The 26,991-nt window shown below is 43.1% G+C and overlaps 1 protein-coding gene across 4 annotated transcripts; it reads left to right on the top strand.

Moving 5' to 3' along the window:
* Window positions 1–672: 672 nt before the first annotated feature.
* Window positions 673–25,016, top strand: NR1D2 (nuclear receptor subfamily 1 group D member 2). 4 transcript variants are annotated; one of them, XM_067561917.1, is made up of 8 exons: window positions 673–1,213; window positions 6,685–6,945; window positions 9,897–9,985; window positions 10,798–10,942; window positions 12,504–13,132; window positions 15,059–15,244; window positions 19,964–20,174; window positions 22,741–25,016. In XM_067561917.1, exons 1-8 carry the CDS (start codon window positions 1,198–1,200, stop codon window positions 22,935–22,937), a joined length of 1,734 nt encoding a protein of 577 aa, XP_067418018.1. In that variant the 5' UTR covers window positions 673–1,197; the 3' UTR covers window positions 22,938–25,016. The 4 variants fall into 4 exon arrangements, with proteins under 4 accessions (XP_067418018.1, XP_067418017.1, XP_067418020.1 ...); XM_067561919.1 differs by lacking the exons at window positions 673–1,213; window positions 6,685–6,945 and adding exons at window positions 7,361–7,376; window positions 9,012–9,141; XM_067561916.1 differs by lacking the exon at window positions 673–1,213 and having other exon boundaries at window positions 5,812–6,945.
* The last annotated feature ends 1,975 nt before the right edge of the window (window positions 25,017–26,991 follow it).

The raw sequence follows: 26,991 nt of genomic DNA, 5'->3' as shown, positions 1-26,991 counted from the left end.
CCTACTGCATCAAAGGGAGCAGGTGAAATGGACTTTATCTTTCAGTTTGGTTTTGGGTCACCTTTGACCAGTGCTTAATTTAGGCCAAGGCTGAGGCCCAGCACTCCTGGACTTGACAGTTCATATCTCCAACACCTCTGGGCTTGCCAGGTCAGTTATGCAAGTAAAAAAATTGCTTGAGCTCCAGCACCTCTTTCATTACACATGAAGCACTGCCTTTGACCCAAGCAGGAAAAGGATAGCAGATGCTGTGTGTGTGTTGTGTGAGGAGAAGATAGCAGGAGTGGAAGGAATCCATCGTCAGTTGGGCTCTCTCCTCTAGGGCCCCCAGATGGAGAGGGTACACTTAACTGGGGCCTGGAGGCCCTGGGGGGGCCTGGCCCAGGCTGCAACCCGCATTACCACAAGGAAAAACATTTTCATGGCTCATGAGATTGTATGTATGGGATGAGGGATTGTGGTGTGCGGGTGGGTGGGGGCTTGTGTTACAAATTTATACTGGGCCTGAAAAAAATTATGCTTGGGCCCCACCGGTGGCTCCTCCCTATCCTGATCTCACCCTGCAACCATGACCCTATATAAGCAGGGGCCAATGGCAGGTGTTCAAAACAGTGCTTGAGGCCTTCCTGCAGCAGTGCTGAGAGGGGCAGTCTGGGGCTGGAGGTGGGGAGGGTTACTCCCCCATGCACCCGCAGAAGCACTGGTCACGCAGCCCTGCCGCTCCTGTGCTCGCAGCCTCTGGGGACGGGAATTTTTGGGCAGTGTGTCACTGGGTGAAGGGGCAGAGGAAGGCGGGAGGCAGCGGCTGGCCGGGGGAGGAGCTGCCGGCCTATGGGGCGGGGCCAGGACGGCCCGGCCCTGCCCAGCGCACCGGCAGGGAGGCGAGTCACGTGGGTCAGTGCCGCACTCGGCGACTCCCGCGGCTGAATCGCTTTTCTTGTCATTCGTCGAGGGGAGGAAGGAAGCGGCGGAGCGAGGCCAGGACGGGGCCAGCAGCGCTGCAGGGAAACGCCCCAGCGAGGAGGCGCCGCCGCCGCCGCCGCTTTGCAGACACTGGCACAGCCCGGGCCGGGGGAGGAGGCGCCCCGCCGCAGAGACAGGACCGGAGCCCGCTGCCCGCTGGCGCCGGGGGGAGCTCAGCCGGCCCCCTGCACCTCCCGCAAGCGGGCGTCTCCCGGCCCTCCGGAGGAGGAAGCTATGGAGCTCCACGCAGGTACGAGCCGGCTGTCGCCCCGCTGCTAGTCCGGGGGGCGGGGAGGGGAGCCCCAGGTCAGTGCGGGGCGGGCGGGCGGGGGGGGGTCGGTAGCGCGCCCCTCTAGCGGGCTGACGGACGGGCCCCCCTGGTGTGGGTGGGCGGGGCTATTCCCAGCCTGGGGGGGGTTAAATCCCCTCCCCCAGCTGATTTTGCCCCACTGGCGCGGCGGGGGTTTGGCGCGGGCCGCTCCGCGCTGTGTCCCCCCCTCCCCCCGGTCCCTGCCCTGCGGATGCGGCAGTGGCGGCGGGCGCCTGCCTCACATGGACCCGCTCGCCGAGCCATGTGCGCCCTGTGTTTACGTTCCGCGCTGCGTGCCCGCTGGTTGGCCGTGCGGGGCTGTGACGTAACGATTGCATAATAAGGCCGGGGGCGGGGCCGGCGGGGTGGCTGCCGGCGCCGACACGTGAGGCCCCGTGGGAGGCCGCTGTTTTGGTGACCTACATTCTCCGGGGGTGGTGGCGGGACGGGGCAGCGGGGCGTGCGGGGACACGTGGGGCAGAGGAGGCGCGGTCGCTGCGGAGCTTCGAACCACGCGCGCCGAGAGGGGCGGGGTTAGCACCATTGTGACCCCGCCCCCAGAGGTGCGCTAAGGTTCTAACTGCTCTTATGGCGGGCGGGCGGGCCCCGCTTTTGGTGTTGCCTTGCAGGCGGAACGGGCGGGGGGTGGTGGAGCTTTCCCTTGGGAAAGGGGCGTGGCTAAAACCTTGGAACACGGAGGCCGGGTGGGTTGAACGTTCTGAAGGGGCGTGGTTAGAATGTCGGCAGAGCGGGGCTCTCGGGGGGGGGGGGGGGGCCGCAGTCGCTGCTCCCCCTTTATACAATAGAGGCCGGGGCTGCAGGTGAAGGTGGTTGGGTCCAGGAGGAGTGGTGCTGCCCTTGTCCACCCCTGTATTCGCCCAGAGTTCAGGGATCCTACGGCTAGTACCTAGCACTTCTCCTCCCCAGGAGTAGGGTGACCAGATAAGTGAAAAATCAGGATGGGGTAATAGGCACCTATTTAAGACAAAACCCCAAATATTGGGACTGTCCTTATAAAATCAGGATATCTGGTCACCCTGCCCTGGCGTAGGGCTCACCACGGGGGCTGGCAGCTACTACTGGCTCCTTGCAGCAGAGCGTGTTGTATTCATGTGCCTGCCCCTGTGACTGGAATGAAGACACGTTTAAAATTCCTCTCACATGGACAGGCTCTTGCAACAGCAGGACTGTAACAGGTGGAGGGTGGGGGAGCAGACCTGCCTTTGCTGTTGGTTGTGCTCTTGTAATGAGCCCAGCAAGTCAGATGGTTGGGACACGTCTAGATTCCAGCATGTTACATAACAGGATGTTGGGTCCCGCCTGAGCGTATGGGAATTAGAATGACTGTCTGGGCTTTATCAAAGGGTTGTGGAAGGTGGTGGATTTCTAGCTTTACAAAAATAGCAGGAAAGTAATTTCTCCCTGCTCCCTTAAAATAAATTGAGTGAAAAGGCTGGTGTTTATTATTCTGTAGATAATAGCAGCTGATTATGTAACAGTTCCTGTGGCTCTAGTGGAAAAGGTTTGGCAGTGCTTTATGAAACAGAATTATGTTGACTTTGGAGTGATGCATTTGCTGTGCCAGCAACTAAATAGCCCTTGTTGTTACTGCATGTCTAGAAATTATTTCACCAAGAGCTGATACATTAATTTGTCAATTTTGCTATTTCCAAGGCTGTTCCTTTGTCCTAGAATGGGCTTTTTATTGTACCTAAATGTGATCATCTTCAGCAGCAGAAAATTTTGAGAGAACGACTTTTATTCTCCTGCCTAAAGTCCTCTCTTCGACAAACGTTTAACAATGAAAATAGTTTACATGAGTGGAGTACAAAGATGAAAGGAAAATAATCTAAACTATTGCAACAATAAGGCTGAAATGGAGACTGGTAGTAAAATAGCATCTGGGCAGGCTGAACTCAATTAAATCTTTGCAAACAATAATCTTTGCTGAAATTTAAATAACAATGGATCATTAAGAAGTTACACTACCGCCACACATTTGTGAAAATGTATTTTGAGCAGGAAGTTATGTATCATTTGGAATTCCTTAATAGATACAACTAAAATGATCATCCAGAACTAATTTAACATCATAACAATTCAGTTTAGGATAAAATAAAATTGTTTTGCCTTTTATGTTAGCACATTCTAATTTAAGAGTCAAGAAGTTTGTCTGCGGTGCTGACTCGTCCATACAAGATCAGGACCTGCTGCTTCTGGAAAATGTGGGTTTTTTTCCTACATATGTGAGTTTTTCCGAAATGCAGATATAGCCTAATAATTGTAGTCAGATAGAAAAGAACATTAAAATCTGATCAAAGGCTTTCTGAGGAGCCCCAGAGTCTTCCAAGACATTCTCAATTTTAATACATTTCTCAGTAACTTGATAGGTAACCAAGAAATCCCTTTACAGAAATAGTACAGCCAGTGGGTGTTAGATTCCGAAGGGGGGCGTAGGCACCTAACTGCCCAAATCATCATTTAGGCAGCACTGGTATTCACAGAACTAGTGCTCAGCTGCCACCTAAACCTGTAGGTGCCTAAAGTCCTTAGGCATTCAAGTCTGCACTGGTAAAGTCCCCAAGCCACCTAGGTTTCTATGCATGGGCATGCGCAAATCTGCCTAAGGTTTGACATTACTGAGCAGCTCAGCACCTAACAGACCTAAGCTCCAGCAGCATTCACAAGAGGAGTTCCCTTGTCTTTCTCACCTGCAGAGCCCAGTGTGGTGGCTGTGTTCTGAGCATGCCTGCCCCACACAGAAGACCAAGGAGAAGGTGCCACTGCCACTCTTCTTATAGTCACCTGGTTCAAATCCCCACTCTGCCTGTTCTGGAGCAGGGACTTGAATCCACGCTTCCCTCTGCCCAGATGAGTGCCTGAACAACTGGGCCACTGAGTATTCTAGGGTTGCTGTCTTTCAGTCTCTCCTGGTGAAGCGGTTCCACATTGTATAAATAATTAAATAGTCATTGGGCCAAAGAGAGCATGAGGATGACTGGCTTAGTGGTTAGGGCAGTCACCTGGCTTTAAGTCCCTGCTCCAAATCATGGTTCCTTGTTCAGTATGCTGCTGTCTGTGAATCCCTTTTAAGCGCCTAACTCCCACCATGCACTGTACAGGAAACCTGAGCTCCTAACTCAGGGTTGTGAATTCTACTAGGTGGCAGGGTGCCTAGAAGTTAGGCATTATAATGCTTAGTATTGCAAGGCCAAGGCCCCCTTGTGAATCTAGCCCTGGGTCTTTTGGTTTTGAAAACTCATTAGGCGGGGCAAAGTTCAAATGAATTTGCTGTACAGTATTTCTCAATAAAATCCAATCTTTCACCCCACGTTCAGGGCAGAAGGAGCAACTCAGTACCCTGTATCCCATAGGGTGTGAGGATGAGTCTCTCTCCCCTTCACTTGAGGAGACGTGGCCATTCCTATATGGTACAGGGTGCAATTGCGTAGTGTTGCCCACTGTGATTAAGGAAGGAGGTCTCTGACTGGCATTTCACTTCCTTCTGTATGAACCCATGCAGTGCAAGCGTGTTTTCCTTGCAAACTCAATACTGTGACTGAATGTCAGGTACAGCAGTAGTAAGCAGGACACCAAGGGAAACGTGTGTCTGCCCTGTGAATTGCAGGACGCTTGGGCCATGTATAGGGGTGCTACAGTGGCATAGTTACGGTGCCATTTTTTTTGTCACTGTAGGAACTTCACCTCCCCAAGTGATAGTAGCTAGGTTGATGGAAGCATTTTACCTTTGACCTAGCTGCATCTATACCAGGGGATTAGGTTGACATAGCTGCAGCATGCAGGTGTGTGGATTTTTCACACCCCTGACCACTGTAGCTCTGTCGAACTAAGTTTTAAGTGTAGACTAGGTCTTTGTGTCCCCACCACTGGTTTATATGGGACTTGTGTAATATTTTAGCACAGTGTCTTCTTTGGTGGAATCTAGTGCACAGCTTCCATTAGGATAACATAGCTTATGTCCAGTGCCGCCTCTCTCTGACACATTACACTGAAAACTTAGCCCTGGATGATATGAATTTCCACCTGAGCAAAGTTTTGCTGAAAGACGAGGTAGACGGTAAAAAGCCTTTACATGGTGAATGGGAGATTTAAATGTGAATGTATTTTAATGTTTTCACACCACTACGAAAAAGTAAAATCGATCGAATAAAGCTCATCGGTATAATAAAGTAGGGTAGGACAAAGTGGCAGCATTTATCCTCAAGTATGATAAATTAACATAAAGCACTATGACCCAGGACCCACTGTACTGACTTAATTTGTTGAGCAAGTATTCCTTGTCATTTGTAGATTTTGAAGCCTTACTGATTTAAGGCATATTTATCATCTTATTCTAGTAGGTAATAAGTCATATGTAAAGGGATCTCCCACAGCAGAACGAAGGGAGCAGAGAAGGAGTTAAACACAGTTTTTGAATAGCTTGGCTTTTGCCAATGAGCTTTAACACTGATTGATTTTTAGTGTGAAATAGCAAATGCTGTGTAACGGCTTTTAAAATATCAGGTCGTGGAGATGACAACTGACTTGGTTCTCAAAAGAAGATAAAGAATCGTATGTGTCCCTTGTGAGATCATACCTCTGGCATGTAAGATGGGGACCCTATGAAAAAAACAAATCAGTTTCCATGTCTAAAAGAGGGCAAGAAGTAATGTTCTCCAAAAGTATCTCAAGGGTTTAAGACTAAACAGTCTCTCTGTTCTGCAAATGAGAATGCAGTGTCTTGCAAATAGCACCTCTGGCAACTGAATAATTGTATTTAAATGTTCTATGAAGAGTTTTAATGTGACAAGTGGTACTTCATAGAAAAACAGGCCAAGACTGAATTCTTTTATCTTTCCTCCCCAGCCCCTTTCTCCAGTACTGTGGATATCACCAACCTCCTCCCTGTGTCCTGGGTGTCATCTTTTACTTTGCCCTTTCTCTTGCCATAATCTAGATTATCTCTGCTTCTCCCTCCTTAACATCTCTGAGCCAGTCTTTTCTCCCCGTCCAGATCACGCACACCCCCCCTTAACTGCGTTCAGACTCTGCTTCTAAGATCATTTTCTGATCAGGTTACATTCCCCTCCAGCTTTGAGTCTCTCCACTGACTCCCCATCTTCCACCATGTCAGATGCAAGCTTTTTACGCTTGCTGTTGGTCCTGTTCCCTTCTCCCTCTTTAACTAATCTTACAGTCCACTTTAGGAGGTCAGGTCTGAGGGTGGAAGTGGAGGTCAGTGATTGAAAGCTAATGGAAAGAAATGAGTTTGCGGGAGGGGTTTGAAGGAGGCACATGTGAGGACACATGGCATGCTGCGTCAGGTGGTGTGGGCTTGGGAAGTGAATCATTTGCAAGCTGTGTAAATACATTTGGTGTGTCATTACATACTTTTCTTTTGCTTCCCCTAGGGGGTGTGATTGCTTATATCAGCTCTACAAGCTCAGCATCTAGCCCAGCCTCGTGTCACAGTGAGAGCTCGGAGAGCAGTTTCCATTCATCCTCTTCACCTGTACCATCTTCACCGAACAGTTCCAGCTCGGAGAGCAGCTGTAACAGTAGGAGCAGCGAGGGTTCTGATGGCACACCAAAGAATGATCAGCTAGATGATGCTGCTAAAACAAGCCGGTCAGGTGTTGCTGGATTGACCAAGGGCCATGGTGGACTTACAAGTATGTATTTTTTTGGAGTATTATCAGGCAGATAAACATGCACTGTCATGCTCCACTTTCTCAAACTGATGGCTGGTTTTACCTGGCCTGAGGATGTCCCCAGTCTTCATTCTGGAGACCACAATTTTCCCTCCATGCTTAATCTCTAACTTCCTTCCTTCTAGACAGCGGTAGCTGTGATGCTCATCCTCTGGCCAAGATGTTGAGCAAACAGCCTCTTGCTAGACAGAAGCCACAACTGCAGCCTGAATCAGCCATCTTTCCAATCTTTTTTTCAACCCTGCTCCTTGAGCTCAAGTGCATCACCTCTGCTATGTGCTTGAGTTTTACTGATCCAGGATATGAAACACACTGATGCCACTCCCAGACGTGGAATGCTTCCTCACAGTGCAAAGTGGTGCCAACAGGCCATATTGTCCTTTGGCCCACAAGTAAGTTTAAGTCAAGAACGCTCAAGGACTTTTTTATTTATTTATTTATTTTTAAAATAAAAAGCCCCAGCAGTTTTGAAATTATGTAACTGCTAAAACAAAGTCTGATACTAGCCTCTCTTGTCCTCCTTTCACTGAAACCTGGCCAAATGTCATTTTAAAAAAACAGTTTTTAGTCCACAGTTTCAAACCTAGGAACAAATTCTTGTTTACATCAGTGTTTATCTGGAATAATTATGGAGATCAGTGGAATAATTTTATAAATGTATATTAATTGTGATAGCACTTAGGAGCCCCAGTCATGGCCCAGGACCTTATTGTACTAGCCAGTGTACAAGCATATAAGTTCCTTCCCCAGGAATTACTCCAGACTTACACCAGTTAAAATGTGTTCAGAACTTGTGCACTAAGTTCCAGCCACAAGTGATTTAATTTTTTTTTAAACCACAAATAAAATAAAAAAGTTGATGCGGTCAGAACTACAGGGGTGTTGGTCTTTGCAACTATACTGTAGGCTTTGGCTTGCTTTAGTTACTTTGCTTCTGCTTTCTAAAGGAATTTTCTTTGAAGCAATCTTAACTGTGGATCACTTTTAGCTTTTGATGTTTTTTTGTTTTTTTTAACAAGAATGTTAACATTGAATTCTGAATGGCAAGACATATGGATTAGAGGGTATTTCTACAAGCATTTAATTTGAATTTAGATTTTTTTTTTTTTCTTCCTGAGACACAATTATTTTTGCAAGTCAAATTTTCTGAACAACCCTCCTATATTGTGTTTTGGTGGTAGCAAGAAGTCAGCACTAAAGTTTTGTCATTGTACTTTAAAAATCCTTCCAGTTAATTTAAAGAAGTACATCTCTCCCGCCCAACCGCCACCCAAAATAAATAAATCCAAGATCTTAGTAAGACCTTTCCCTTTCTCTTCTGATTTGTACCTTGTTTGGCAAACATTGAAGCACTTGATGGGACTGCTCATGTACAGAAAATTACTGATGCACTTAAGTGTTTGCAGAATCAGGGCATAAGGACCTGATAGTGAAATTGGCTATAAACAAAATTGAAACTGATTTAACTGATTTTTAGGGTGGGATTTTTAAAAGCACTTAGTAGAGCTATGCAGAGGCCAGAAATTCTCTTTTTTGCAAAGGATTTCAAGATTGACATTTGTTCTTGGTCTGTTTATGAACTAAATCTGAACATTAATGAAATTGCATTTTCAGATGGAAAACGGTTCCGCTGGAATTCTGACCAGTTCTAGCACTCAGCCATTAGTCCAACTCTGCTCCCCTGAAGTCACTGGTGGAGTTGGTTTCAGTGGGAGCAATGCTAAAGCAATTCTGAGCACTTTTGAAAGCCCCATTCTTTACTATCCAAGCTGGAATAAAACATGCAACATATAGGAAAGAGCATAAAAAGTTGCTAGCAAATTGGACTTACATTATTAAAGATGAATTTTCTAAGGCCATGTTTCTGCTAATGCATCCAAATGGGGAGGCTCTATGTGGCTGCAGACGTCTGCCTGCATGGAGTCAGTTGCAGGATGGGGCCATAGTTGTTGTTAGTAAAAACACTTATTTGTTTGCAACATGTGATTTTGAAGTTAACAGTGTCTTTTAATATTTCTTTTTTTAAGAAAAGATCTTTATTCTCAGTTGGGGAAACTGCAACATTTATATGGGCTTCCTTATCCTGATGGGAAGACAGATTGATCCCAAACTTTGGTGACCTAGTTTCCTAAATGATCCTTTTAAAAATTCATAAATGTAAGCAGACTTTTTTTTTCTACCATTGAGTGCAATGCTACTTTTATTAAAAATTCACTGTTAGCTCAGTGTATGTGTGTTTTCCCCATTCTATCCAGCAATTCTTCCTAAATTAATCCCTGCTGAATTGTGCAGGGTTTTCCTGTGTTCTTGTTTTTGTCTCCTCTCTTTCTTGTACATTGAACTGACTTGCAGTATCTCATGTGCAGTGCACATTTTAAGGGGCAGAAGTATATTCTGTGAGTAGCTCTGCATTTGCAGCAGTATGTAGAATGCACACACTGCATGCCCAACTAGCACAGGTTTAAAAAGCAGTGGAGACAGAGAGGCCCTGTTTAATCAAGTAGGACTAGAGACATGCTTGAACCCTAGGGTATATATACCCTATGCAGCTCTCTACGTACCCAAGCAGTGCCTCCCTATCTACATTGCTGTTTTTGGCAACATAGATTAAAGGCCTTTTCCCACTGCAGGGAAAAGCTCTGGCAACGGGGAAAGGTTCTGGCAGAGGGAAGGCAGTGGGGTAAAGCTCCAGCAGCTCCACAGTGCTGAAACCTTTCCCGCCTGCCTCCCCCCGCCAGAGCCTTTCACTGCCATATGTAACTACACACCACAGTAGGTGTGGACGCATCCTACCTTTCACTGGGGTGTGTGGCTACATGTATTCTACATGCCACTACCAGTGTAGACAAGGCCTGTGCAAGAGAACATTACCACTGGATTCTCATGCCCACTTTCTTCTGTTCTATTTCTAGAATTTAATGGCATGGTCCTCCTGTGTAAAGTCTGTGGGGATGTTGCTTCAGGATTTCATTACGGTGTTCATGCTTGTGAGGGTTGTAAGGTACAGTATAGTAGTCTCCTTTCTACTTTGGATGCTGACTAGAGTTTTCAGATCATTGCATAGTTAATAATTGGAATCATGGGGTAAGCAGGATGATGTTGAAAAGTTAAATTTATATTAATCTAGTAGAACAATCTGAGAAAGTCCAAAATATACACAGGCTGCTTTAAAAAGACAAGGTAACAACTAAACTGGGTATCTGCACGTCCACTGATTGATTGATCAAAGGTCTGTTCTCAGACACTGGAACACCATGAATGGTTCATTCCATGAAGGAGCTTATGGCATTATGTGAAAGTCATTTTCTTGAATGGAGGAGGCTAGACGTTGTGCAAGAAAGTGGTCTTGTAGCTAAAATACAGGACTAGAAGTTACGAGGTGGATTTTATTTCTGTTTCTGCCACAGATGTCCTGTGTGATCTTGGGTAAGTCACTTAACCTTTCAGCCCTGCAAGTTTCTCCATCAGTAAAACGAGGATAATAATACTGAAGATCCTTGGATCTTAGATTTTAACTGCTGGGGAAATTTTTAGAATTTATTACAGTTAGAAATAACCAGTTTATTGTATTAATTCTGATGTGTTCTGCCTTACACATGCTTCACTGTGCTAGCAAAACTGTCTGAGGGAAAACCAGTCATGAGAAGTTGTAAGGCGCTACTAGTGGCACCTGCTTTGCATGGCCCTAAAAGTGTACATGAGACTGTATGGGAGTGATGCTAACTTGCAAATGGATGGGAGATTCGACACTATGTATTATTATTATGACATTATTTGACATTGACAGTAATGAGTTGTGGTTTTTATCTTCAGGGTTTTTTCCGAAGAAGCATTCAGCAAAATATCCAATATAAGAAGTGCTTGAAGAATAACAACTGCTCTATAATGAGAATAAATAGGAACAGATGTCAGCAGTGCCGCTTCAAAAAATGTTTGTCTGTTGGAATGTCAAGAGATGGTATGTTTCTGTATTGACTAATGGCATTGTAAAAGTGAGTTGTGCTGCGCTTGCCAACCATCTCAAAAGAGAATGTGTCAAAGATTGTAAAAAGGCAGAAATGGACAGTTGAATCCTGTTGTATTCTGACACTAATGTTGTCTCTTACATGTGGGTTAGCTAGTCTTCTCACTGTATGGCTATCTTGCATTTTTATGAGCTCCAGATATAAGGTAGCCAACAAAGCCCTCCTTTTTTTTTTTTTTTTTTTTTTTTAACCTCTTGAGTTGGGATTAATGCATTATAGCTGCTAGAGGGGCAGACTTGACATAACAGTCTTGGTTTATTTTACTGAGTTAAACAATATTTTAAACTCCTCTGCAGGTATTAGACTAGGTTTTGATCTCAGTTACATTGGTGTAAATCCAACATAACTTTCTTGATGGCAGTGAGGTTATTCTGGATTTACACTAGTGCAACTGAGATAAGAATATGAACCATCCTGTTAAGTGTGTTGCATACATTTCCTAGGTTTTACTTTTAAACAAAAGGAAATACTGCCCAATCTAGCTCTCACTGAAGTCAATGGAAAGACTTCAATATGAGCTGGATCAGGCCCATAGCACCACACTCCTTTTGTCTCTTAATGTAAGGCTATTGCAATGAGTAGAGTGTCAGGAGTAAGGTTTCAGTGCAGGGAGAAAGCACAGCTGCACAACTTTCATTAATGGTAACAGAAACTGCACAGCTGAATCTCCATATTCCTCACTGAAAGTCTACCTCTTGCAATGGTTTTTAATGAGGTGCTGAAAATGTATATTGTTTGGCTTCCCAAGCACAAATTTCATTGAGCTGAGAACTTCTTTCCCCTGCCTTGTTTCACTTTTTATTTCCCTCAGATTCATATTGAACAAGAACATATTTAACAGTCATAGGGATGAGGAGGAGGAATTAACCTAGAACTGTATTTAAAAGAATTGTGCTATCATTCTGAGTATCATTGAGTACAACCCCTAAGGGATTGTCAACATATAAGCTTGTACCTTATTGATTTAAGTAAACTAGTGTATTTAATGCCAAATTCCTGGGTGAGCACACTTATGTTGGTTTAAAACTGGCTATGTTGGGTGAACTAGCCCTATAAATGTTAACTAATGTGATATAAACCAAGTTTAAATCAATTTAAGAGTGTCCACACACAAAGTTGCACTGATTTAACTACATCAGTTTTAAAGCACTCATTTAGTTAAACGAGTGCAACAGTGTATGTATAGACCAGGCCTAATTTGGAATAACTAAGAAAAGAGATGTGCGTTGTGTATTTTTACCTGCCTTTATTTTACATATAAACAATGGTGCTTAACAAGATGATCTTGGACCCAGTTCTAATCTTACATCATCTTTACACTGGGTTAACTTCATTGACACTAGCAGAATTACTCTTGATATACAGCCATGCAAATGAGATCTGGATTAGTGCCTGAGCGTAAAAAAGTGAGATTATCAGTTTTGTGTGTACTGGTTTTCATGACTGAATTTGGGGTCAATGTGCGTAACTAAAATCTTTTTTTTTCTTCTTTAGCTGTTCGATTTGGCCGCATTCCTAAACGTGAAAAACAGAGGATGTTGATTGAAATGCAAAGTGCCATGAAGACCATGATGAACAGTCAGTTCAATGGTCCCTTGCCAAATGAAGCTTTAACAGAACACCAAGAACAAGCACCTCCACCGTCTCAAGAAGAGTTTACATCCAAACCCCAACAAGAGCTGGAAAACATCAAAAGTCCATCTCCTCCTCCTTCCTCTGACATTGCTAAGGAAGAAGTGATTGGTATGGTGACCAGAGCCCACAAAGACACCTTCATGTACAACCAGGAGCAATCAGAAAACCCAGCTGAGGCCATGCAGCCACAGAGCGGGGAAAGAATTCCAAAAAACACTGAGCAATATAGTTTGAATAGTGACCATTGTAGCAATGAGCTTAGTGACACTCATTATACAGAGAGTGAGCAACATCTTGCTGGACAATACAAAGGGAGAAACGTAATGCGTTATCCAAATGGGCACATCATTTGTTTCACAAATGGCCACTGTGTGAACTTTTCCAATGGTTATACTCAAAGAATGTGTGATAGGATCCCAGAAGATGGGTTTTCTGCAAATGAGAACATGAATATTTACTCGTGCAACACTAAAGGGAGAATGCATCTGGTACAGTAATATCTGTTGTTGCTGGTTCAGGGAGACTTTTTTTTCCATGTTTTTTAATCTATGGATACATATGGAACCAAATGTAGCCCGAGTCAGTGAAGTTGTGCACAGATGAATTTGTTCCATGGTGGAGACCCAAATAGCATCCAGCAGAGTTTAGTGGCAGAGAACTAGTGGATAGAGTACAATGGTTTAAGCTGTGTATGGGATTTGAAATCTTACAATTGATTGGGTTCTTCTAATAATGCTTTTTAGCTGCAAGATAGTCTATTTTCAACTAAAACACATAAAAGTGATAGTTGAAAATCAGGTTACAGTAGGTTTCTTGGAAAGGTGACCTTATGAATCAGTAAGGTCTTTTTACCCTTTTTCTCCGGTGGATAAAACCTTTAAAATAATTTTCAAAGTTAGATATGCTAACTTGAAACTTACTTTAAAAAGTATCCAAACACAAATTCTGGGGTGCAACCTTGGTCTCCATGAAGTCAGTGGGAGTTTTGCCATTGACTTCAATTGCGGTCAGGATTTCATCCCTAGAGTCAATCTAGTTAAAGTCTATTTTTACTAGGCTCTTTTAGCACTTGTTCATCTTGTTTGGCAGGTCATTTTTTATTTTATTTTTATTAGGGATAGATTTATTTATTTATTTATTGAGATCATCAGATGTTTTTAGGGAAACTACTTAAAACATTTGGATTTGGAGGGTTCTGGGCTGTCCACAACAAACCTATTCTGCCCCTACAACAGTTTAAACTCTGAGCTAGTGATAGGATTTACAAGGATGGGTCCTTCTGTTTCTTTACCCCACTCATCTAGGAGTGTTCAGGATGACCCGCCCCTGCCCCCTCGAATCCTAGCAGCATCATACCAGAAAGCATTTCCTTGTTGCAGCCTCTGTGATCACCTTAACTGATTTAAGTCAAGCAACAATGCTTCATATTTCCCTCCCCCACCCTATTTTGAAATAAGCCCCTCCACTTTTACCTTGCAGTAGCTATCTCTTCTCCATACAGGCAACTCTGATTTCTTCAGTGCCTTAAAGTAGACTCTTATCTTTACCAGATGGAATAGACTGGGGAGGGAGAATATACAAAATACTCTGATTCTAGTTATGTGATGCTCCATAATTGTAAATCCTGTCTTTTCTGAACAGCATTCAGGTACATGTTGGCTAAGTTTTTCCACCTCCTAATTTTTGAGGATCCTTCAAGCATTTCTCACCTCCCTGAGAATCCCCTTATTTGTAAGCAGTTTGGGGCAGGGCCTTCTTTATTGTATGTGGATGGTGCCTAGCTCACTGGGGCTCAGACCTCCAGTTGTGGCTCTAGACACTGCAGCCTTAGTAGTAATTCTCAGTCTGCCCAGGTTTCAGTCAAGTGTTTTGTATCATGATGACTCTTTCCTAGAAGCTGAGCAGAGCTTGCTTAACACAGGAGCTTGTCTTTTTCTGGAATTTGTCACTGCTGTTCCCGCGATGACTTACAGGATGATAGCCAGGGACTGAACATGCTTTCCCACCAGTATTCTGTTCCCCTGCCCATTCCAGGAGTAAAAGAGCAGTTTAGATTCTTTGAGCCTGGTTTACAGTGGAGTTAAGTGAGGGCAGAGTCGGGGGTAACTATAGAAGCCAGAGCGAGCGAGATCAGAAATAAGGTGTTCAACTTCGATTATCTGCATGGTAGTATCTTTCCCTAATTATACTGTTGGAACAGCAAAAGTTGGCAAAATTTTAAAATTGTAGTGGAGCTGAATAAAACACCTGTTACTTAGACAGTTAACTAATGAATATTCCTTTTTTATCCATTGTATCATTAGTGTGACAATTTCCAAAACAATGAGTCTGCTTCTTTCAAATATTTGTTAAAATTCGCAATGTAATTTTGTAATATAATGTAAGACTTTTTTTTGGGTGTGTGGAAATTCTAGGTTTGTCCAATGAGCAAGACTCCCTTTGTGGATCCGAGTAAGTCTGGCCATGAAGTCTGGGAAGAATTTTCTATGAGCTTTACCCCTGCAGTGAAAGAAGTGGTGGAGTTCGCAAAACGCATTCCAGGGTTCCGAGTTCTTTCTCAGCATGACCAGGTCAATCTTCTCAAGGCTGGGACCTTTGAGGTGAGAATCACAGCAAATGCCTTGCCAACGTCCTTCATGCTTTAGCTGTTGGATTGACAGGCTGTGCAGCAATCTTATCCCTGATTAATAGAGATGAATATTTATCAAATTGGAATTGGACTTCACCTAGGATAGGAGATTGCTCCATTATAGTATCATATCATAGAACCATTAATGTCAATAAAGCTGTAACAGGTTACACCACCTGAGGATCTTGTTCACAACTGGAGCCTATTAACTTCACCTAAGCTCGAGCTGTGTTCATAGTTTTGTGTTGGCTCAGCAAAACCTTTCAACCAGAAACCCTTTCCCAGACTCAGGGTTGGTCTACACTGCCATCGACAGGAGATACGCAAGCTATGTATCTCCCGTCGATGTACTTGTGTTGATATCTTGTGGCATCTACACTGCGCTGGGTCGATGGGAGATGCCCTCCCATTGACGCAACCTTACTCCTTTCAGGGAGGTGGACTAATGGCATAGACTGGAAAGCCAATCTCCCATTGATTGAGTGGGTCTACCAGACACCGTTCAGTCGATCCCAGAGCCTGCAGTGTAGAAATGCCCTTAAACAGCTGAGAACCCTTCTCCACCTCCTCCCCCACCTCCAGCTCAGAACTCATCTTTTATTTCTTTTAAATAGCTACCTGTGGCTTAGCCCATAGAGAAGCAGGGACAGTAGGGACGGGTCTGTGGCTTCAGGCAGCAACCTTGTTTCTGTGGATCTAATCTGAATTATTAGCTCCACAGAAATTCATATTCCCTGTTCTGCACTTGTTCCCTCTGCTGCCTGAAGTCTCTCCTGGTGGGGCTAGAGTGGTTCCATCTGCACAGAAGTCCTTCCAGTGGTAGCCAGGGGTTCTACAGTCACTGGAACCTCCAGTGTCTCCTGGTCTCAGCAGGTTGAACTTTTTTTCAGCGATGCAGTAGGTACTTTATACATACTACAGAGTGTCTACATTGTGGCTGATACCGATATGTAAATCAGTATCAGCTGGTTAATAATGCAAGGACTCCTGACATGGTATTAGAATTAATCAGTGTTCCTCACTAGATGACTTTCATTTAAAGGTCAGTTCCCCTGTGTTTGTATGATGCACACTATTATTAGTGGAGTTTAAGCTTGTATGATTAGGGGAGATCTGAACCCCACAGAATTCAAAGTCTCTCACTCAGACAGGTCTGGTTTCTGTCACACTTATTTTTAAGCAGGGATATTGAACTGTCTCTTTCTTTTGCATTGAAGAAATTATGTTCTGAAATGTATTGTGTCCCTTGCTTTCTTCATTTATAATGCAGTTAAATTGCACAGTTCTAGAATGGTCCAGTGTTGGAACAAGAAATGTGTGTGAGAAACTTAGATCCAGGTCCTGCTGTGTCCTGTGTTAGTTTCTCTTTGCTTCTGACATTTCCCCTCCAAGTGCCCTGCCTTGTGTTTTCATTACCATACTTGTACTTAGTTTACACTGTCACTTCTCTCCACCACATTGTTGCCGGCGGTAATTGTTAAAGCTCTTGATCAAATTATAAAAAGACTGATCTCTCTATCTGAAAAATTCTAGGCCCTGCTCAAGTTCCACAACATAGAGACCTTCATCAAGTAGGGGGATAACTGAAAACAGAACAGCTACATTAGCATGTTAGATCTTTCACTTCATCTTGCCCTTCAGCATCTGAACTTGGGAGCCTCATTCATCTGCCTTCATGCCAGTGATTAGCACCATCAGTAAAATGTTTCCATGGACAAAGGCTCTCTCAGCATTCAGACATATCCTTAGAGAATAATAAATAGTGATGGACGGCCACTGGCTTATCTTTATTCTCTCATTTATACAAAACAATGTAATGTATTGAATAATTAGATTTTAGTGGATAGGTGCCCTACCAAAAAGCCTCTGGGAGTCTTACCAAAATTTAAAAACAAAATTAAAATATTCCAAAGCAATGAGCCTGTGAAAAACAATCCCAAGAGTCACTGGAGCTGTCGTTAATATAGATTGAAACATCAGGGAGCCAATTTTCTAAGTACAGCCTTTATTTGTTTATGTACAATCCCTTGGGCATAGTTTTTGTGCATTAATACTTGTATCTTCAAATGAGATGCCTTCCAAGACACAGTCAAACACAAGCACAAATGATTGAGGCCCCATTTGAAAACATGTACCCTTAGTGCAGAAAATACCAGTTTGGCATACTGTCTAAAATTTGTATTTTGCATCTAGATTTTATTCCTATCTTGAATCTAGATTTTATTTTAAACTGGATTTTAGATTAGATCCTCACCTGATGTAAACAGGCATAACCTCAAATGCTTCAGCTGAACTGTGCTGTTTTTACAATAGCTGAGGCATTAGCCATATGGTTTGAAGAGCAGAATTAACACGTTACTCACCTAGAAGAGTAATCATTTTAGACTAGTTACTCCACGCTTCTGGAGCCCAATCCTGTGAAGTTCTGAGCATTTTCAGTTTCTATGGAAAACGGTGGGTATGAGAGGTGCTCAGTGCCTAGCAGGTGAAATTCCCCCAGCCCCAGACCTGACCACCGCAGAAGTCTCATTTAAACTGTATTTTGAAGGCTTCATTGGTGCATAGCTTCTGCATGGTGATAAATTTCACCATGGCAAATACTTCTTGGGTGTTGAAAGTGAACCCATAATATTATAGTGCCCATGGGCCAGATCCACAAGGCTATTTCGGTGCCTAACTGCCTCTTTAGGCACCTGAGTCCACCCTTTAGGTGCCACTTAGCTTGTCAAAATAATTGCTCAACTGTTGTCTAACCAGAGTTTCCGTCTGTTGGCATGCGCAGAGCCACCTAGGTCATGATGCTGTCCCACAGCTTACAAGCTGTGCAGAGCCCTGGCTCCAACAGAAGCCTCTGGGTTTTTCAAACTAGGTGATTCCCCCACCTGTGTCCCCAGTAAGGCCCACGTCTGTGGACTTTCACAAAGCATGCTTCAGAGCTGCTGCTTGTCATAAGAGACAGCCAGGGTGGGAATAAGTTGTGTGGGTAAGGCACTCAACTTCAAGAGAAGAGATTGAAAGCCCTCATTCTAAAAAAGCCAAGAGCCTGGTGGTTAGGGCAGTCACCGGGGATGTGGGTGATGTTGGTTCATGTCCGTGCTCCAAGTCAGGCAGAGCAGAGGCTTGAAAGAGGCCTCCCGTGTTGCAGAGCAGTGCTCTAACCCAGTGGTTCTTAACCTTTCCAAACTACTGTACCCCTGAAGCCTGAGTCCCACCCCTGTGGCTCCAGGCAATTGCCTTTCTTGCCACCCCCAATATCAGATCCCTCAGATCCCTTGCGACCCCTCTAAACCCCCAGGTTAAGAAACACTGCTCTAACCACTGGGCAATTGGCTGTGTGTGTGTCTCTTGTTTTTCATGAGACAGGTCTAGGTTTGGGCTGCTGGGGCATGGGATGACGTGGTTTTGGTGCTTAACTCCAGGAGAGGGTCCAGCTGAGACTCCTGAGCCAAAGGAGGTACCTACCTATAGCCTGTCAGTCAGGTGCCTAAGGCCCAAATCAAGAAGAGTTAGGCACCCAAATGCCTTTGTGATCTGGTCCTAATCTCCCCCCACATTTAGCATTTCACTCCAGGCGAGGTTAGGTGGCTCCCCCCACAGCTGGTTGGCTTCCAAGGATCACCTAACTTTTTTCCTTGTACGGGGAGCCTGAGCACCTCACTCAAGATTGAGGATTCCAGTAGGTGGCCCAGGGCACCTAGGGATTAGGCATTGAACACCTAAGTACCTTTATAGATCTGGCTGCTTGTGTGTACTGAATGTTCCACATGGAACTGTATCCCCAGCTGTAGCTACGGACAAGATATAATCCAAGATCTGTCATGTTAGCTTTCCCAAGGACACACATTCTGTTCTTTTTCCCCGGGGCTCACTAACATTGCCTGTGAAAACACAACAGTGGCATGGTACTTTTACAAACACACAGCATGGGCTAGATCCTAAGCTGTTAGAAATCACCATAGCACCATTGAAATCAGTGGAGCTTTTCCAGTTTGCACCAGGTTAGGATCTAGTTTGATACCGTTACTTACTACCCGCACACAGGGTGAAGAAAACATGTTTTTGTTTGCCCAGTAGCTATGAACAAGTCTTCATACTAGTGCTTTTGTGAATAGTGTTTTCTTTATGGCTGAGGATGGCTGAAGGCATGTCTTCACTGATGGTGGCAAATTTGCCACCATCAGATCGATCTATCTGGATCGATTGAGTGGTCAGTGAAGACCCACTCGATCGATCCAGAAGTCAATGCAATAAAACCACCCTCTCAAGTGACATAGCGTTGTGTCGATGGGAACACATTTCCCATTGGTGCAGTGCAAAGTGAAGATGCTGTGTAGAAGAGGAGTTACAAAGTCGATGGGAGTTAGGCAAGCTACTCTGCATAGCTTGCGTAACTCCTGTCAACTGCTGCTGAATTTCCAGGTGAGTGTAGACCTGGCCTGAGGATAAGTTTTAGCTTTGCTAACTCCACCTTCCCTTCCCCCCACAAAAAAAACCCCAATTCATTTTCATTATTCTCCCAATCTTTAGGGATGTAGCTTGCATCATTTTTTAGATCTAAGCGGGGTAGTATCTATTTCTAATCAAGATGTGGGGTGATATGAATGAACTGATTTGAATGTTGTAAAATTAGTTTATTTTCTCTCAGTTCTATGCAATTTACTTATATTTTCTTCTTTTTTTCTTTTGCTAGGTTCTAATGGTACGGTTTGCATCTTTATTTGATGCGAAGGAACGTACGGTCACCTTTCTTAGTGGAAAGAAGTACAGTGTGGATGATTTGCATTCAATGGGAGCTGGCGATCTACTCAACTCAATGTTTGAATTTAGCGAGAAACTCAATGCCCTGCAACTCAGTGATGAGGAAATGAGTTTGTTTACAGCAGTTGTCCTGGTGTCTGCTGGTAAGGAAAGAGAGTTAACCTATACCTTTGCCAAACTTTGAATACAGTTGTCAGAGTGAAGATCCCTGTAAAATCTATACATCAAGCCTAAGTAAGTTGGATTGAAGGATTTATGGGCCTTATCTAAATTTCTGGCAGCCTGTAGTTCAGACTTTTGCAGATCTGGCCAGTAGGAAATTGCATATATGAAAAAATAATTCTGATTTGCAAATGCTTCGGTCTTTTTTGCTGTTTACTATGGAACCCAAACTTCTGCTTAAAAGAAGAAAAATATTTAGCTTTTTCTGCTACTGTCTCACTGCTGTATTAAAATACTTCTTCAGAAAAGTGTCCGCAGCCAGACAAGTAACAAGTTGAGAGTGGGAACTATGGACCTGATTTTCCCCTCGCTTATGCCAGTTTTACACTGGTGTAACTTGACTTCAGTGAAGTTATTCCTGACTTTCATCAGTGTGGGTAATTGGACAACCAAGTGCTTTTTTACCTCAGAGATATCTTCAAAGCATGGTACATAGCTTATTAGTTTCACCTTTTTTTGGTAAGGTCTCAATGCTGCAATTTGATCTCAACCTCTATTAGCAGTAGAACCCATGAACCCACGCTTTGTGCGGTTGGAGACCACCAAATCTAACATGATGAACAACCTCAACTCCTGTTGAAATCAGTGGGAATTGATGACGCTCAGTTTTTTTGCTGTATCCAGCCCACTTTGCCTAAAGCTGTCACTTTTAGGATGTCGGGAGCTTAACAAAATGCTTCAAAGACCATCAAATTTTGTTCTCTGATACCCTAAAATATCAGAGTTGAGATTTGAGTCCCAAGTTGCATTCCTGCCACATCCCAAACTCCTAGTGTTGCTGAAAGATTCCCGTCTGCAAGGAATGCAGGATTGGGCCCCTAAACAGTTCCCAGGTTATTGATTTTTAAATTCACCATCAGATCTAGCAATTCATTTTTTAAAGGCCACATGGTATACATTCCTTACTCTCACAGGTGAGCAGTTATTCACTTGAGTCGTCCCATTCGCTCCAGTGTAAGGAAGGGATTTATAGTCTGGCCCTAAAATTTCAGATAGCTAACGTCCTAAATCTCACTGGAGATTTAGGCCCTGATTCTGCAAGATGCTTAAGCGTATGCATAACGTAAACACATTAGTCCTGTCAAATTCAATAGGACTGTGACCTACATGCTTAATGTTAGGCATGTGCTAATGGACCTTGCTGAATCCAGGTCTAAGAATGAAAAGTACAGTTTATATTAACAACTACTGAAGTACCTTAAAAACAGCTACTACACATGGTGAACAGGTCAATTTTAGGAGCGAGAGCTCACCCTTTTTAGCATTTACTGTTCAAAACACTGCATCTAATTAGTCCAAATCGAGGCCCCAATTCAGGAAAGCTCATAAGCCCACGCTCCAAGTTAAGCACATGCTTAAGCACCCTTCTTCAATGGTGATATTTGCCTGAACTGGGGCCTTTAATGGCAAGCTGCTTGTAAAATACAATATTTAAAAGCTAAGCATGATTGACTTAGAGCCTGACAAAAAGCAGCTAAAAATCTGACTTTACCTTGTTGCTGCTGTGGTACATTAAGTGTTGAAGAAAGCAAAATCAGCACCAGTGGGTGGAGGCTTCAAGGCTGGTTGGGAATGTCACTTATTCTCCCTCAGCCCATCATTCTGCGAGCGAGTACATGCATCCCTTCCCATCCACTTGTGGGGTCCCACATGCCCCAGGAGAGTTGGGAGGGAGCAGTACAAGGGCTGCATTTCTGCCTGGTCCCATACCTGAGCCATGGGAGGGTTGGGAGACAGCACCTTATGCGTTCTCGCAAACTATGCACCCACGTTCTGTATTTGAGACAGGCAGAATCTGAGAGGAGTATTTTTCCTGAAAATAGCAAAGGATGTTGATAGCTTTAAATAGCAAACAGGTGCTAGTGCAGCAGTCTCCTGTGACATGGTGTGCTATCAGTGCTTTCTAACTGTAACCTGAGCCCAGTCCTGTGAAGGCACTGGTGAACTTGCTCTGTTTCCATTAATCAGTGGCAGCTGAGAGCAACAAACACTTGGCTCAAATAGCTTCCTCAAGATGTGAATTTTCAAAAACAGGACCTTAGAGCGGGTCTCTTAAATTCTTAGTTAGACCTGATTTTCTGCTGGGCTGACCACTTGTGGTTCCTGTTAAAGTCTGTGGAAGCTGCTGGGTGCTCAGCACCTCCAAAATTATGCAACTAAGGCAAAGCACTTAAGCACATGCTTAACTTCTGGCATGTGCTTAAATCCATCTCTCTTCAGTCAAGTACATGCTGAAGTGCTTTGCTTTGCCGATTAGAGACGGGACTTCTTGCCTACATTTGAGCTTTGCTGAATCAGAGTTAAATGAGGATGTGGCGGTAGTTGAGGCACTACTTGAAAGTAAGTCTAGGCTTACATGTTCTTAATATTTTTTTTCTATATTAGTTGATTTGGACAACTGACTTGTAAAGTGGTTTTATGCTGCAAGTCATGTCTGCCTGTCTTTTTTTTTTTTTCTTCCTCTCATTATTTTTCCCCTCCCTTTAGATCGATCTGGAATAGAAAATGTCAACTCTGTGGAGGCGCTGCAGGAGACCCTAATTCGTGCACTAAGGACCTTAATTATGAAAAACCATCCAAACGAAGCCTCTATTTTTACAAAACTTCTTTTGAAATTACCCGACTTGCGTTCTTTAAACAATATGCACTCTGAGGAACTCTTGGCCTTTAAAGTTCACCCATAGGCCTTAGCTTTTATTTATACATGAACTTTGTCTCATATTAAGCTGTATATTTTGTGCTAAAGTATCTATTTATATATGTTTGTACAACTTGTTGGAGAAAAAGCTCATGGAGTCTGAGTGAGTGGTAGATATTCTGTAACCATGCAATAACACTTCAGAGTGAGTCCTTTCAGTGATTACAGCAAGGCATTCAGAGTTCTCCAAGAGATCCTGGATCAATGGACGTTGACTGTTTTTCGCTCAATAAAAAGAACTGTTAGCTTCCTCTGGTAAAAATCAAAAGAATAGTAGCTGTATGGGAAATGAAAGAGATGACAGTTCGTCTTTCCCATATCCAATGCATGTAATCCTGTTTGTGTGGAAAGCACTTAATAATTCACTCATGGTTTCACTGTTTTTACTCCCTGAAATTTCATGGAATGTTTTCAGTCCATGCCATTATTTATTGCATACACACACCATGTGTATATAATGTAAATTGAAACATAGTGGATGTTTATGACTATATAAAGTACAGATTTGTGTGTATATAAACTGTTCTACATCAAAAAATATATATATATATAATTTCTTCACAATATTTTAAACTGTGAAGGAGTTAAACTTGCAAAAGCAGGTGATCTATGGAAAGAACCAAATAGATGCACTTTGCATATTGCTGAACTAATTATCTGACCATTTATAATTTTTAGAAAACAGCAAAAATGCATTGATGTGCTATATTTGTTAATATAAAAAATACTGTGACACCAGCATCGCAGGCAGTTTCAACTTTATAACGAGGCGAGGCGCTCAAACTATTAACTAAAGAGAATTGTTCAGGGTATTAGTTAGATTATTTGTTGTAGCTGAGATTCTTATCTAGTGTTGATTGTGGTTAAAAAGCTGCTGGACGCTATTCAAGCCTTCAGCACAGCTGACTACTGGATGAGTAACAGAATCCATCAATTCCTCCTCAAGAATCAAGGAAAATTTCAGGAAAAATGTATCCATCTACTGCCTTGATTGCAAGTTTGTTTGGGGTTTTTTCTGCCTGTGTGTGTTCTGTGACCATTTCTTTCTTACACTACACCAATTTGCTACTTGACTGCTAAATAAGATTTGAATACATAAATGTGAGAGACACCTTTGTCTTTTCATGTTGTTTTCCCCTCACCTTAATATGTATGTAAATAGTGGAGCTGGTTTTTAAAATAACATTTTTGGGTACGCAAAACAGGTACCATGGATTGTTGGATATTATGTCTCGTTTAACAAAACAGAGTTCTGTGGGTTGAGATCTATTTATTCCAGACACAAAAATTCCGAAACTTGTGTCTATTTTGTACTCTGCTGCTTTCCACCCTAGAAAGTTTATGGAGTGGGATTTCTTCTGTCATAGCAGGAACTGACATCACAGACTTATGATCTAAAATGCCCAAGCAGTAATGTCATTATTAGTCATGTTACGGTCACATAATGGGGGAGAGGATAATTCTCTCTTTACCTTCATGTTTATTTGACTTATGTTCAAGGTTGACCCTAGGTCTTAAAATTATGTAACACTAACTGCTGTCAGCTGATGAGAGTCTTGTTGCTAAAAGGTTAATGTGATGTGTAAGGGCTCTGCTGGCAGAACTCCCATTAACCTTGCAGATTCCAAATGCTTATGGACTTGCTTCAAAGCCAGTTCCCCATGACTTTCGTGGGATTTGGATCATACCCTAGAGACCCAATCCTCCACCATACAAGTCAATGGCAGATCTGCCAGTAACGTCAGTGGGGGTTTGGGCCACATTGTAGCAAGAACATTGGGTCATTGCTTTTTAAGCATCCTAGCTGAAAGTGATGAGTTCTGCCCAAAACTTGATAGCAAGGAATTGCAAGGGAGTCAAGGGTCCCTGGAAAGAGTGCAGCTGTATCTTTCCTTTGTTAAAACAGAGAGGCACAGCCTTTCCCAATAGCTCCTCCTTCTCCTCCTCAGTTAATGGGGTGGAAACTCTCCTGCTGTTTCAAACTACTGCAATCACTGGAGAATGCCACCCCCCCCTTAAAAATGTTTTCAGCAGACTATACTTCTGGGGGCATTTCCCCCTAATTTCTGTAAACACTCTACATGCTACCAATATTAGTTTGAGCATCACCGAATTTTGTATCCTAAAATTCAGATTTATGAAAGGACACAATTGCGCTGTCTTTTGTTTCTGCAAGAAGTAAAGATGGCTCCTTTGTAAACCCTATTTCAAAAGAGGAAGATAAGGTTGACCCCCCCCTCATTTTTGGCCTGTTATAGGGAACTCTGCACCAAATATATTTATTTCTTTTAAAACTTCTATCATTAAGCCTTTAGGAATGTATAGCCAGGACAATGTAAAGTATTTCTTATTAAAATTTTAGTTAGGTTCAATATATATGCATATAGTGAGATATTCTGACTTGTGCAATTTCATTTGAAGGAATTCTTCCTGTACATAATGCAAACAGAATTCATAGCAACTGAAAAAAACACCCCAGATTCATGCCAACAGGTTTGATTAAAAAGAAAAAGCTATTCAAAATGGCTCATATATTGTGAACTCCGTAACTGAACGTCAAAAAAAAATTACATTAGCCATGCACTGTGAGCTCATTCTTTTACTGTGTAACTGGTTATACACTTGTTAAATGCTGAGATAACAGTCTTCATGCAAGACATTTATGAATACTGTAGATGGGACATTGTGGAAAGATAATATAACATAGTGTAGAAATTTAATGAAATTTTACATGTTTAAAAAGATTAAATATGGGCATTATGTTAGCAAACAAAGCTGTTTCCATACTGTTATTGATCTCTCTACATATAAAGTCTACGTGGGGGAGGAACACTACACATGCTAAGGCACAACCAATCGGAATGCCAGCTGCTTTAAGATCAGTGCAGCTGCACTGATTTACAGTCGCATAAGATACTGATTTTTCCTGCAAGGTGGATGAATGGTTGTTTAGTCACAGATGATTTATTGTTACAAATGGTAGGAGTAGATTTCTGTCATTCAAATCCTAATTTAAAACCTCTTCACTGCATTTCCAGAAGATAACCTTGTAGCTGAGGGGGGGTACATGGTTTGTTTTCTGTAAAGATAGTCTCAGGGAGACAACTGCGCACAAAAGCAATGGATTAGCTGTGGTTTTCCAGTTTAAAACTTGCTGAATGTAAATGAAGAGTTTTATCATTTCAGGATGTAGGTTCTGGAGAGCTAGAACTGCAGTGTAAAGGGGCACTGTCAAACTTCCCTGAAAATTTTGTAGTTGCTGCTGCTAAAAATATAACCACACACACTAAAATTGAAAGAAAACAGAGAAAAATCTTTCCGGTTTGCTTTAGGAATTTGACAGTATTTGGTGTATTGGCATCGCTTACTGTATAGAGTCGTTGTCCACCAATGCTGCTAGGGTGAGCTCCTCCATGGGCTGAAACGTGCCCACACAGACCCTTGGTGCCTCCAGGGGTGTTCTGTGCAGGTAGAGGAGGGGGCCTGACTGGAGTTCATTGCAGAATCCTAGCCTTAAGCAGATCACTTAAGCATGGAAGTGTCCCACTTTTTTATGGGTGTCTCTCCCACAGCATCACAGGGAGGGGGGGAAATGTGACTAAGTCCCCCAAAATAGGCAGGGAGCCAGATGAAAACCTACTCTGAGAAACTAACTAGATTTCAAGTTGACGGTGGCCCTTCAAATGAGAATATTACCTTGCCTTGGTCCAAAATTCCGGTGTCCAGTTGTTCATGCACTAAAGAAAAAAATGGTACCTTTTACAAGGAAAGCAGATCTAATATTGTAGTCAATATCTGGGTACAATTTTTTATTAAAGTGTAAACTGACAAGGGTCTAGACAGTAGCTCATCCTATGTTTCTGAACCATCATCTGAAAACTGTATGGGCGGTATGGAGAATAAAGATTATTTCTAACCAACTGTTTTGTGTTTTAATTTTTAACGACTTACTAAAAGTGTTCAGTGGAAGTAATGGTTGCATCCTTCCCCTGAAGAACTTTCCAAGCCTTTAATCTTTGAATTCCTGTTTAGGCCTGAAG

This window comes from Emydura macquarii, unplaced genomic scaffold (assembly GCF_026122565.2).
Source record: "Emydura macquarii macquarii isolate MOO-44397 ecotype Brisbane River unplaced genomic scaffold, CSIRO-AGI_Emac_v2 contig_2422, whole genome shotgun sequence".
NCBI lineage: Eukaryota > Metazoa > Chordata > Testudines > Chelidae > Emydura > Emydura macquarii.
The sequence above is the reverse complement of the archived record's forward strand: the minus strand, read 5'-3'. Positions and strand labels throughout refer to the sequence as shown.